The 12,070-nt window shown below is 35.9% G+C and overlaps 1 protein-coding gene across 4 annotated transcripts in view; it reads left to right on the top strand.

The window, feature by feature from the left end:
- The window catches only part of mcf2a (MCF.2 cell line derived transforming sequence a), a 35,595-nt gene that overhangs the window by 16,848 nt on the left and 6,677 nt on the right, over positions 1 to 12,070 (top strand). For 2 of the 4 annotated variants that reach the window (XM_048176788.1, XM_048176790.1), the window contains 13 exons: positions 1,034 to 1,205; positions 2,428 to 2,465; positions 4,768 to 4,850; positions 4,930 to 4,996; positions 5,100 to 5,215; positions 6,369 to 6,438; positions 6,549 to 6,641; positions 6,733 to 6,825; positions 8,594 to 8,719; positions 8,807 to 9,028; positions 9,226 to 9,318; positions 9,509 to 9,587; positions 9,675 to 9,738. In XM_048176788.1, coding sequence (XP_048032745.1) covers positions 1,034 to 1,205; positions 2,428 to 2,465; positions 4,768 to 4,850; positions 4,930 to 4,996; positions 5,100 to 5,215; positions 6,369 to 6,438; positions 6,549 to 6,641; positions 6,733 to 6,825; positions 8,594 to 8,719; positions 8,807 to 9,028; positions 9,226 to 9,318; positions 9,509 to 9,587; positions 9,675 to 9,738 — 1,316 coding nt within the window. Of the gene's footprint in view, positions 1 to 1,033; positions 1,206 to 2,382; positions 2,466 to 4,767; positions 4,851 to 4,929; positions 4,997 to 5,099; positions 5,216 to 6,368; positions 6,439 to 6,548; positions 6,642 to 6,732; positions 6,826 to 8,593; positions 8,720 to 8,806; positions 9,029 to 9,225; positions 9,319 to 9,508; positions 9,588 to 9,674; positions 9,739 to 12,070 lie in introns of all 4 variants that reach the window. The other 2 variants (XM_048176787.1, XM_048176789.1) reach the window with 1 other exon arrangement.

The raw sequence follows: 12,070 nt of genomic DNA, 5'->3' as shown, positions 1-12,070 counted from the left end.
GCTTTTGATTGATTTAACGCATCCTTGCTGAATAAAAGTATTCATTTCTTTAATTTCTTTTCAAAAAAATAAAAATAAAAATTCTTACTGACCCCAAACTTTTGAACGGTAGTGTATAATGCTACAGAAGCTTTGTATTTCAGATAAATGCTGTTCTTTTGAACTTTCTATTCATCAAGGAATCCTGAAAAAAAAAAAGTACACAACTGTTTTCAACATTGAAAATAATCATAAATGTTTATTGAGCAGCAAATCAGCATATTAGAATGATTTCTGAAGGATCATGTGACACTGAAGACTGGAGTAACGATGCTGAAAATTCAGCTTTGCATCACAGGAATAAATTACTTTGTCAAATATATTTAAATAGTACACAGTTATTTTAAATTGTAATAATATTTCACAATATTACTGTTTTTACTGTATTTTTAATTAAATAAATGTAGCCTTGGTGAGCAGACGAAACTTCTTTTAAAAACATTAAAAATCTTAGTGGTTCCAAACTTTTGGACTGTACTGTAGATTCTAAAGCATCCTTTTTACACAGTAATTACAGAAATGTACACTTTTGATGGAAGGTGAAAGTTTTGCTTGTTTTGTATTTGTTGTATTTATGACTGAGTTGGCTGATTCTGAGAATAACAGTTAATCAGTATGGTATTCTCAATGGCTAATTCTTAAAATTTGAACTTTGGAACCTCTCAATCTTGAATATTTAGCCGCTTTTCCACTGTCGGGGCGAACGGTTCTAAGAACGGCAAGGAAGGTTTCCAGTTATATGTCCACTTGAGCTTTGTTCAGTTTTACAATTACAAACCGTTCTTAGCCCTGAATTCTCAGCACGGTTGGTTAACCAAAGAGCTCCGTTATCAGCCCCACAATGGACAATGAAACCATATCCATACGGGCTGGGCCAGATCGGCACGGAATGGAGCGGTTAAGCTACAAGAGCTATTTGGCCCGATGGTGGAAAAGCACCTTTTGGCTGAATATAAATATAAATGCCTTATTTTGTGTGTCTGTGCTGTTTCAGGCTCATATAGAGAAGACGTTTCAAAAGCACAGCTCTGTGCAGGCTCTAATTCAGTCCAGACAGAATTGCCTGAGGAAACTGGCAGACAAACACGTCCGGCCAATCCAACTGGTGGCCCCTCGCCCGGAGAACCCACCGCGCTCAAAATCCCCCCTCTTCTCCCCCAAACATGGTATGTGCTAGTACAAGACCTTAAAAAATGCTATTTAATAAATAAATACTTTAATTTAGGTCCACTTATCCTCAATATTTTTTCAGCCATGAGTTCCCAAATTTTATAAATGGTTAATAATTCTTCACAAGACTCTGTATTAAATGTTTCATATCTGAGAGATGAAGCTAGACATCATGTACATAATGTCAACATTGGTACAGTACCATACTGTCACACACATTAATATAGCTGTCAAGACGCCTAATCAGAGCTTCACTTGAATTGTGTCATGGAAACAGCAAGAAATCTATGGAAACAACCTACTATCTACATTTACAAATACACGGCTGTTCCTAATAAATCCTTGTGGATAATGCAGACTTTCTGGGGAGTTGTGAAATAAGGTGCATCTTCAATTCACAGTAAAGCTCTTTTGATCATTATTAACTCCAGGGACTCAGAACAAAGACTTTTTCATGATCTATACTCAAATGAATACCTTTATGCAAATTTGGAAGAATTACTTTTTTGTTTACCACAGAATTCAAACCTTTATTACATTATTCGTTCTGATTGGTCAATAGTTGTCAAATCTCAGCTGTCAGATCTTTTTGTGTACTAACCATTTAACTGTTTATTATTGTTAGTGACCATACTGCTGCTGAACATGTTAGCTAACCAGTCCAGAGAAAAACTAAGTTGGATTGCAGAATAATAATATAGATTAAAACTATGAATGAGTTGATAAAGGAGAGAGATTTCTGGCACTCAGTATTCAGTATTCTTGAGAAGGTTGAAGCACTTTAAGATGGAGAGATCAAGGGAAGAAGCGATAGAGACGTGCAGAGCTCACCTGACACACTGTGATCTTCAGCACAGCTGGATAACAGCCCATCAAAAGTGATCTGATAGGAGCACAATGTAAAGATGGATCTGGAGCTGAAACAAGGGCTTCAGGGAGGATTTTATTCACTGACAAAGATCATGAACTGGAATGACTTCCAAAGTCAGATCAGACTGATAATGGAAGCATTTACTGTGTCATGTCAAGTGCTGTCTGAATGTCTTTGTTGATATAAACTGATTGTTCATAGTGCTGTGGATGTTAATGTTTTGTGCTTCAGTTACTGGTCTGTTTTAGTAATGCAACCTACATATTAGTGTTGTATCCACCTGCTCTTCTTGTTTAAAACAGACTTTAATTCCAGTTTAAAGTTCACCTTTGACCTCCCACTACCAGGCAAAAGAACATCAAGGAAAAGCCCAAACTCCAGGAAGGTAAACAGTACAATTTCATTTGGTCTTTCTTTACAAATGCATTTGTGAGGTTCTTTTACTACCAATGGTCCTTATTTACTGCCATGTTATAATAGAGTATATGGATGTTTTTAAACTGTAGAAAACCTGTAGAAAATAAACTGTCACTAGTTTAATTTTGTATGTCCAGTCACAGTAGAATTCTTTAATTTTGGTCTGAAACTAATTTCCATCACATCTCAAATGATTTATTGTATTAAAGGTGCTAAAGAGGATGTTTTGTTTTATACATTTTTGCAATATTACTTGAAACTGTCTTTACTAACTGATAAAAGACTATTTATAAGGTGCACTGAAAGGAATAATATTAATATACATCATCTGCGCACGAGGTAGGGCCTTAAAAACATCAGCCAATTGGCCCTCTGGCTTGTCAATCACTGCCGTGACGTTCCTTGTGAGAGACGAGCGCGGCTGCGCGCTCCAGTAACTTTCCACACTCCACAGGCGCTGCATGCAATGTTTTTGTCAGGAGACAGGAGTAACAACTGCAGATTATGAGTTACCTGCGGTGATTCCGACATAATGAATCCACTAACACAACACAGCGAATGCCGGTGGTAAACACTCGTGTTCCAATACGAGTGTTTACGAGTTTTGGGAGGCGTTCCTTCGAAGGAGGGGGTTTGTTCTTACGCATGCGCTCATTTCAAAAACTCAGTAACAGTCTTTGGATTCTTAGTCGACGAAAAAATCCTCTCTATCAACTTTAATGTGATTTATTGTAATGGCTTTGTGGTGGAAGTTTCAAACAAACATTTGAAACATTTTTTGAAATAAAATAGATTTGCTTACTTTGCTATGGATAATTGCATTGCTTGTATCCTAAATACATTTTTAAAAAAAATTAATAAATTGTATTTTCACACATTTCACAGTTGACTAACATAAGAAAATATGTGTGAATATGTCTGAAAATGGGATTTAATTGTGATATATATTTGTATTTAGGAAACTTAAAAAGTAAATGTGAAAAATACACTCTAAAAATGCTGGGTTGAAAATGGACAAACCCAGCAGTTGGGTTAAATGTTTGCCCAACATGCTGGGCAGTTTTATTTAACCCAACTATTGTTTAAAAATTACTATATGGCTGAACCCAAAACAATAATAATCAAAAGGTGAACATTTATTAATAAGCAATTTAATAAATGTTTACTGTTTAATTATTATTTGTTAAACACATTTAAAAAAAAAAAAAAAATTTCCAACATATTTTGGGTTCATTTTAAAGGTCCCGTTTTTCGTGGTTTTTTGAAGCTTTGATTGTGTTTATAGTGTGCAATATAACATGTGTTCATGTTTCGCGTGTAAAAAAACACAGTATTTTTCACATAATTTACTTATCTGTATACCGCTGTTTCCACTGTCATAAAAACGGGCTGATGACTTCCTTGTTCTATGAAGTCCCTCCTTCAGAAATACGTAACGAGTTCTGATTGTGCCAGCGGTTCCTGTGTTGTGATTCGACAGCTCTGAGCGCACCGTGCCCGGAAAAGTCACGCTTCTTACCATAACGTGGAGATGCACGCGCTCAGTGTTATTGTAAACATGTCTTTAATTTTACCCTATCAATTTGAGCCGGAAACAGACCCGGTGATTGAACTGTAAAATGAAAATAACAGCGTTTCGACGACATGGCGACAAACACACTCTACAAACGCAACTCTTGTGTATTCCTGTGGGCGGAGGTTAGTCAAAAAACTGTTTTAGTGACGTCATTAAAGAAAGAAGTAGAGGGATGTAGTCCAAACTGGCCGTTCGATGTAGGCGACTTCTGTTAAATAAAATATCTCGCTTGGCATTGAACTTTGAGCTTTAAAATTGTACAGATTTTATTTATACTCTAACAACAACAATACACACTAACTGAAGTTTGAAACATGGGATCACGAAGAACGGGACCTTTAAGCAAGCAATACAGTAATTTTTAAAAAATAGTTGAGTTAAATAAAACTACCCAGCAGGTTAAACATGTAACCCAACCGCAGCATTAAAACAACCCATTTTCTGGGTTTGTCCATTTTCGACCCAACTTGGGTTGTTTTTAACCCAGCATTTTTTAGAGTGTACAGGAAGTGATTTATCTTCCAAGACCATTTGAATGTGATCTTCATATGACAGTTTTAGTCCTTTATGTATTTTGGTTGTTATATACAAAGAAAGATGTATAAATGACAAGTGCAGAATGTGTGGTTTGATTAAATGAACATCATGTGCTGGCGTCTAAAGGAAATCATTTAGTGTTTTCTGTGTGGGTCAGATTGAGGTGATTCATGATTATCAGATGGCCAGCCCTCTCCCCTACAGTATAGATGGCGAAGACAGCACTGACCTGCTCAAACGGTGAGTCTGCTGTCTGACACGGTCTGTTTAAATGACACTGTGACGTGTCTGATGACCCTGTGAATGTATGTGACTCCAGACATGTGATGAAGGAGCTGATAGAGACCGAGAGGATCTATGTGGAGGAGCTGCTGGCGGTGCTCCTGGTAAGATGACCTTCATTTTTCTGAATGTGGCACTGAAGACATGAGGTGTTATTGCTGGGGTTTTGTTTATGATCTCTCTCACTTTATTTGTCTGGATTCGCAGGGCTACAGGGCTGAAATGGACAAGCCGTCTCTTGCTTCGCTCCTGCCATCAAGTCTTCGCAACAAGAGAGACGTGCTGTTCGGAAACTTGCCTGATATCTACAACTTCCATAGCAGGCAAGGCCACACACAGTCACACACAGAGAACTTCATAACGCTGCTAACGGCAGGAGCAAAATGTAAACAATTACTTCAGACCGAAATATAATTCTGTTTCCTGTGCGATAAAGCAAATCAGACTTAACTGCACTCTCACAGTTTTGACTTCAAGACACCTTCATAAAACATCTTATTTTAAATAAAACTTATCGGTTTATGCAGCTGTGTTTGTCAGTGGCTTTGAAACCTGTCTTGCCTGCTGGGTCTTCATCTCCGGGTGAGGCAAATTGCCAAATTGGTTGACTGCAGGAAGCTGTTACGCCAATTAAAGCACTTTAATTACAGCTAAATGGCTGTTGGTCAAATAAGGATTTGATTAAGCCAATGAGAGCTCAGCTGGAAGGGAGCGCATCGGTAGAGCAGGGGCTCTGACAGACAACTGTGTGACCCCTCGCTGTCAGTCAGCCTTATCTACTACAGAGACGGAACCAGGCATAGTGCGACAAATAGTTGTTAAATTATTTATGCATACTAGATATTGTGCATACTACATTTGAAGTGCATATTACATTTAATACAGTACATACTAGATTTTTACGGCACATATTATGTGTATATATGTATACGCATTTTATACTGTATGTATACATTTATGGTGTAAATTAGATTTAATACATACTAATTGTAGTGCATACTTAATGTAATGTGCACTAGTTGTAGAACATATAGGATTTGTACATGCTAGATCAGCACACACTAAACATATACAATACACATACACTATCTTTCAAAAGTTTGGAGTCTAAGATTTTAAGGCTATACATACCAGTAAAAAATCTAAACATCCTTACAACAAGATAAATTTACTTGAGAAGCAAAATCATTTTAAGATGAAGAGCCTTTAGTGAATATATCAAAGAATCCTGACAACGTTGATAACATAAGAAATGTTTCTTGATCACCAGATCGGCATATTAGAATGATTTCTGGTGGATCATGTGACATTGAAGAGCGAAACATGAACACATGTTATATTGCACACTATAAACACAATCAAAGCTTCAAAAAACCATGAAAAACGGGACCTTTAAATATTGAACAAGGTAGATTTTCAAAGGAGCTTCTGAAACACTGTTGCCAAAGTGTGTGACTTGTGTCTTTTGTGCTCCAGAGTCTTCCTACATGATTTGGAAAGCTGTCTGGAGAGCCCAGAGGCAGTTGGGGCGTGTTTTCTGGAACGGGTGAGGAAGTTTAAAACACCATATGAGAATAATTTAAGGTTAGTTTTCAATGTCTTTCTTTTTTTGTTTTCACAAAACAGATCTAACATAAAAAATCTGTCTATTTTCAGAAAGACCATTTCCATTTATATGAATGTTACTGTCAGAACAAACCTCGATCTGAGTCCTTATGGAGGCAGTTCTCTGACTGTCCATTCTTCCAGGTATTAAAGACTATCTCCATCTATAAAATCACTTGCAGCTCACTGGCATGTGTCTAGAAAAAAATTCTGAGATGTGTGCTTTGTGTTTCAGGAGTGCCAAAAGAAGCTGGAACACAAACTTGCTCTTGACTCATACCTGCTGAAACCAGTTCAGCGCCTTACGAAATATCAACTCCTATTAAAGGTGTGAACTTCAGCTGAATACAAATGTGCATTTGAGATGTTTTCATACTACATATTTTGGTGCCGAGTCCGTTTGACCAGAAAATTGCTTCTCTGTATGCCTGAAAAGTGGTCTGGGATATGGTTCATGTGAGCTGTAATTGGTATCATATCACCCTGCAATCTTGTGTCATTTTAGTCCTCCAGGAAATACATTCACCAGCCACTTTATTAGATACACCTGTTCAACTGCTCAAGTTATTTACGCCTGAATTTAGCATAAACAACATGAAAGCATGGATCCATCCTGCCTTGCATCAACAGTTCAGGCTGCTGCTGGTGGTTTAATGGTGTTAGGGATATTTTCTTGGCAGACTTTGGGCAGTTCTGAAGGCAAAAGGTGTCCAACCGTTACTAGCAAGGTGTAGTAACTGAATTTATAAAAATTGCCCCATTCAAAAATGTATATACCCTTGAATCTGAACTGTCCTGTCATTACCTGATAATCCACGACTATTTTCATGTTTTACGATAGTTGTTTGTGAGTCCCTTGTAACTGTAAAAAATGGTAATTGCAACTTTTTATCTCACAATTCGGACTTTTTCCTGGCAATTGCGAGTTGGCATCTTAAAGTTCTGAACTTTTTTCTCAGAATTGCGAGATATAAACTCATAAATGCAAGTTATAAAGTCAGAACTGCATGATTAAAAACTTGCAATTCTGACTTTTTTCTTGCAATTGCGAGAAATCTCACAATTCTGACTTCTTTTCTTGCAATTCAGACTTTTTTACTGGGAAATTGCAAGTTTATATCTCAGAATTCTGACTTTATAACTCGCAATTGCAACTTGCAATTCTGCAATTCTGAGAAAAAAGTCAGAATTGTGAGAAAAACTTTTTTGTGTGTGTGTATTACATACTTTTTAGTATTCCAAAGTATTCTAGATTAAGTTATAATAAAAATATTTATATTTGTACTTTACAAAAAGTATAAATATAAAAATAAAAGCTCATTCAAAATATTAAAGGGTTAGTTCACCCAAAAATGAAATTTGTCATTAATTACTCACCGTCATGTCTTTCCACCCCTAAGACCTTTGTTTATCTTCAGAACAAAAATTAAGATATTTTTGATGAAATTCAAGAGTTTTTTTTTTTTTAATTTCCCATATAAAACCTGAAATTATCACATTCAAGGTCCAGAAAAGTAGTAAAGACATCATTACAATTGTCAACGTGACTACAGTGGTTTAACCTTAAAGTTATGAAGTGACGAGAATTATTTTTGTGCGAAAAAACAAAACAAAAATAACGACTTTATTCAACAATTTCCTTCTACCCCGTTGGCCAATACTGAACCGGCGTTCGGACGGAAACACGGAAGCGCTGTGCTGCATTCACTGTGTCAGCTGTGTAGGAGACTGACAGGGTAGAAGTAAATTGTTGAATAAAGTCGTTATTTTGGTTTTGTTTTTACGCACAAAAAGTATTCTCATTGCTTCATTACATTTAGGTTGGACCTTTTTCTGGACCTTGAATGTGGTAATTTCGTTGCTTTCTAAGGGAGATAAAAAACCTCTCGGATTTCATCAAAAAAATCTTAATTTGCGTTCCGAAGATGAATGAAGATCTTGCGGGTTTGGAACGACATCAGGGTGAAAGACATTTTATTTTTGGGTGAACTAACCCATTAATAAATCTATAATAAAACTAAAATAAAGCCTAAAATAACACTAGCAAGCATCTTTTTGTCCATTAAATCAGGAATTGTATGTGTGTCTGATAATAGGAGCTTCTGAAGTACAGCTCAGGCTGTGAGAGAGTTTCTGAACTGCAGGGGGCGCTAGCAGCCATGCTGGACCTGCTGAAGTCAGTCAATGACTCAATGCACCAGATTGCCATCACTGGATATGAGGTGACATTTTTGCCAACTTAAAGTGAGTGTGTGCGAGGTTGAGTGTCTGTGTGTGTAAATGCGTAGTTAACATGTTGTTCGTTGCAGGGTGATCTCAGCGATCTGGGCCGTGTGCTAATGCAGGGCTCCTTCAGTGTGTGGATTAGTCATAAGAAGGGTCCGACCCGCGTGAAAGAACTGGCCCGCTTCAAGCCAATGCAGCGACACCTGTTCCTGCATGAGCACGCGCTTCTCTTCTGCAAGCGGCGGGAGGAACACGGAGAGAACGCTGACAAAACGCCCTCCTACAGCTTCAAGCACTGTCTTAAGGTACGGCACACTTCCTGCTGTGAGCACATATACAATCCCAGAAAGCCCTGGCAGCATCACATGTGCATGCATCGCCGTCTGTCAGCCTGTTTGCTTATCCTTTCCATGTTTTTAAAATATTATTCTACTGTACATCACAGGATGTTATAGGATATGAACTGTATCTGTGAATATAAAATGGTGTGTTTATGATGCAGATGAGTGCAGTAGGAATTACGGAGAACGTTAAAGGAGATGTGAAAAAGTTTGAGATCTGGTACAGTGGCAGAGAGGAAGTCTATGTGATACAGGTAAGAATGTTTAAATTGACAGTTAATCCAAAAATGAATGTAATTTCAGTCTGATCATATTAAATTAATCAATTTGTAAATGTGAGGTATTTTTTCTGTACCATTAAAGTGAATGAGATATTATTTAATGGACAGTGACCATTATTACTATTATTTACCTGTACCGTTGATATGCAAAAACTTCTCATAGGCTCCCACAGTGGAGGTGAAGATCGCCTGGCTGAACGAGATCAGAAAGATCCTAACCAACCAGCAGAAACAACTCAAAGGTTTCAACACATTTCTCATGATAAAATGCCATTATGATTCCTCCACAAGTACTCTGAGTAATCTGTCATCTTCTCTCATTGGTCCAGAGGAGTTGTGTCACTCTGCTGCAGTCTCAGAGCAGATGCAGATGTCTCCGCCCCTCTCAGTGAGGTAAGAATCCACTAGTGTGCAAAACTGTAGATTGAACCCTCATATTCAACACTCACCAATCACTCTTGATCCTTTGCTTAGACCAGCTTTTTTGCTGCTTTTAGCCGTTAGATTTCTCACATGACACTTCCTTCCCAGAATCCCACCAATAGCTTTTATAGTACCCTCCCCGCTTTAGCAATTCAAATGATGTGTAAGCAGGGTCCAAAATTAACTACTTCTTCTTTTTAATTATATGCAGCTTTTGTGAATTGAGAAAGTTTGCCTGCCATAAAAATACAGGGCCATGGAATTGTATTGTTTGTGTACATCATATTCATATTACATTGTTATATTATTTAAATGATATTACATTTCATATATATATATATATATATATATATATATATATATATATATATATATATATATATATCTTTGTATATACACTACTATTCAAAAGTTTGAGGTCAGTAATTTTTTTTTTATTATTATTTTGAAAGAAATTAATACTTTAATTCAGCAAGGACTCAATATGAACAAAGGTGACATTTATACTGTTACATAAGTGACTGTAATGGAGTAATTGCCATCACAGGAATAAATTACATATTTAGAAAACCATTATTTTACATTTTAAATACATATACAGTTGTGCTCAAAAGTTTACATACCCCTTGCAGAATCTGCAAAATGTTAATTATTTTAACAAAATAAGAGGGATAATGCAAAATGTGTGTTCTTTTTTATTTAGTACTGTCCTGAATAAGATATTTTGCATAAAAGATGTTTACATATAGTCAAAAAATAGCTGAATTTCTAAAAATGACCCGTTCAAAAATGTACATACCCTTGATTCTTAATACTGTGTGTGGTTACCTGGATGATCCACAACTGTTTTTATGTTTTGTGATGGTTGTTCATGAGTCCCTTGTTTGTCCTGACCCCTTTCCAGCAGTGACTGTGTGATTTTGAGATCCATCTTTTCACACTGAGGACAATTGATGAACTCAAACACAACTATTAAAAAAGGTTCAAACATTCACTGATGCTCCAGAAGGAAACACGATGCATTAAGAGCCGGGGGGGTGAAAACTTTTTGAATTTGAAGATCAAGATAAATTTTACTTAATTTGTTTTTCGGGAAACATGTGAGTATCTTCTGTAGCTTCCGATGGGCAGTACTAAATGAAAAAAATATATATTTAAACAAAATAAGACAAATTTGGACATCTTCATCTTGTTCAAAAAGTTTTCACCCCTGGTTCTTAATGCATCATGTTTTCTTCTGGAGCATCAGTGAATGTTTGAACCTTTTTTAATAGTTGTGTTTGAGTCCCTCATTTGTCCTCAGTGTGAAAAGATGGTTCTCAGTATCATACAGTCACTGCTGAAAAGGGTTCAAATATGCAGAAGATGCTGGAAAACTGAAGAATTTGCAGGACCTGGAGGATTTTCTCAAGAACATTGGGCAGTTTAACTGTTCAGGACAAACAAGGGACTCATGAACAACCATCACAAAACATAAAAACAGTTGTGGATCATCCAGGTAACCACACACAGTATTAAGAATCAAGGGTATGTAAACTTTTAAACGGGGTCATTTTTAGAAATTCAGCTATTTTTTGACTATATGTAAATATCTTTTATGCAAAATATCTTATTCAGGACAGTACTAAATAAAAAAGAACACACATTTTGCATTATCCCTATTATTTTGTTAAATTAATTAACAATTTGCAGATTCTGAAAGGGGTATGTAAACCTTTGAGTACAACTATATATATGTATGTGTGTATATATATATATATATATATATATATATATATATATATATATATATATATATATATATATATATATATATACAGTACAGTCCAAAAGTTTGGAACCACTAAGATTTTTAATGTTTTTAAAAGAAGTTTCGTCTGCTCACCAAGGCTACATTTATTTAATTAAAAATACAGTAAAAAACAGTAATATTGTGAAATATTATTACAATTTAAAATAACTGGGTACTGTTTAAATATATTTGACAAAGTAATTTATTCCTGTGATGCAAAGCTGAATTTTCAGCATCGTTACTCCAGTCTTCAGTATCACATGATCCTTCAGAAATCATTCTAATATGCTGATTTGCTGCTCAATAAACATTTATGATTATTTTCAATGTTGAAAACAGTTGTGTACTTTTTTTTTCAGGATTCCTTGATGAATAGAAAGTTCAAAAGAACAGCATTTATCTGAAATACAAAGCTTCTGTAGCATTATACACTACCGTTCAAAAGTTTGGGGTCAGTAAGAATTTTTATTTTTATTTTTTTGAAAAGAAATTAAAGAAATGAATACTTTT

Source organism: Megalobrama amblycephala, linkage group LG23 (genome assembly GCF_018812025.1).
Source record: "Megalobrama amblycephala isolate DHTTF-2021 linkage group LG23, ASM1881202v1, whole genome shotgun sequence".
NCBI classification, from domain to species: Eukaryota; Metazoa; Chordata; class Actinopteri; order Cypriniformes; family Xenocyprididae; genus Megalobrama; species Megalobrama amblycephala.
Note: the sequence above shows the minus strand (reverse complement) of the source record. Positions and strands in the feature narration are given on the sequence as shown.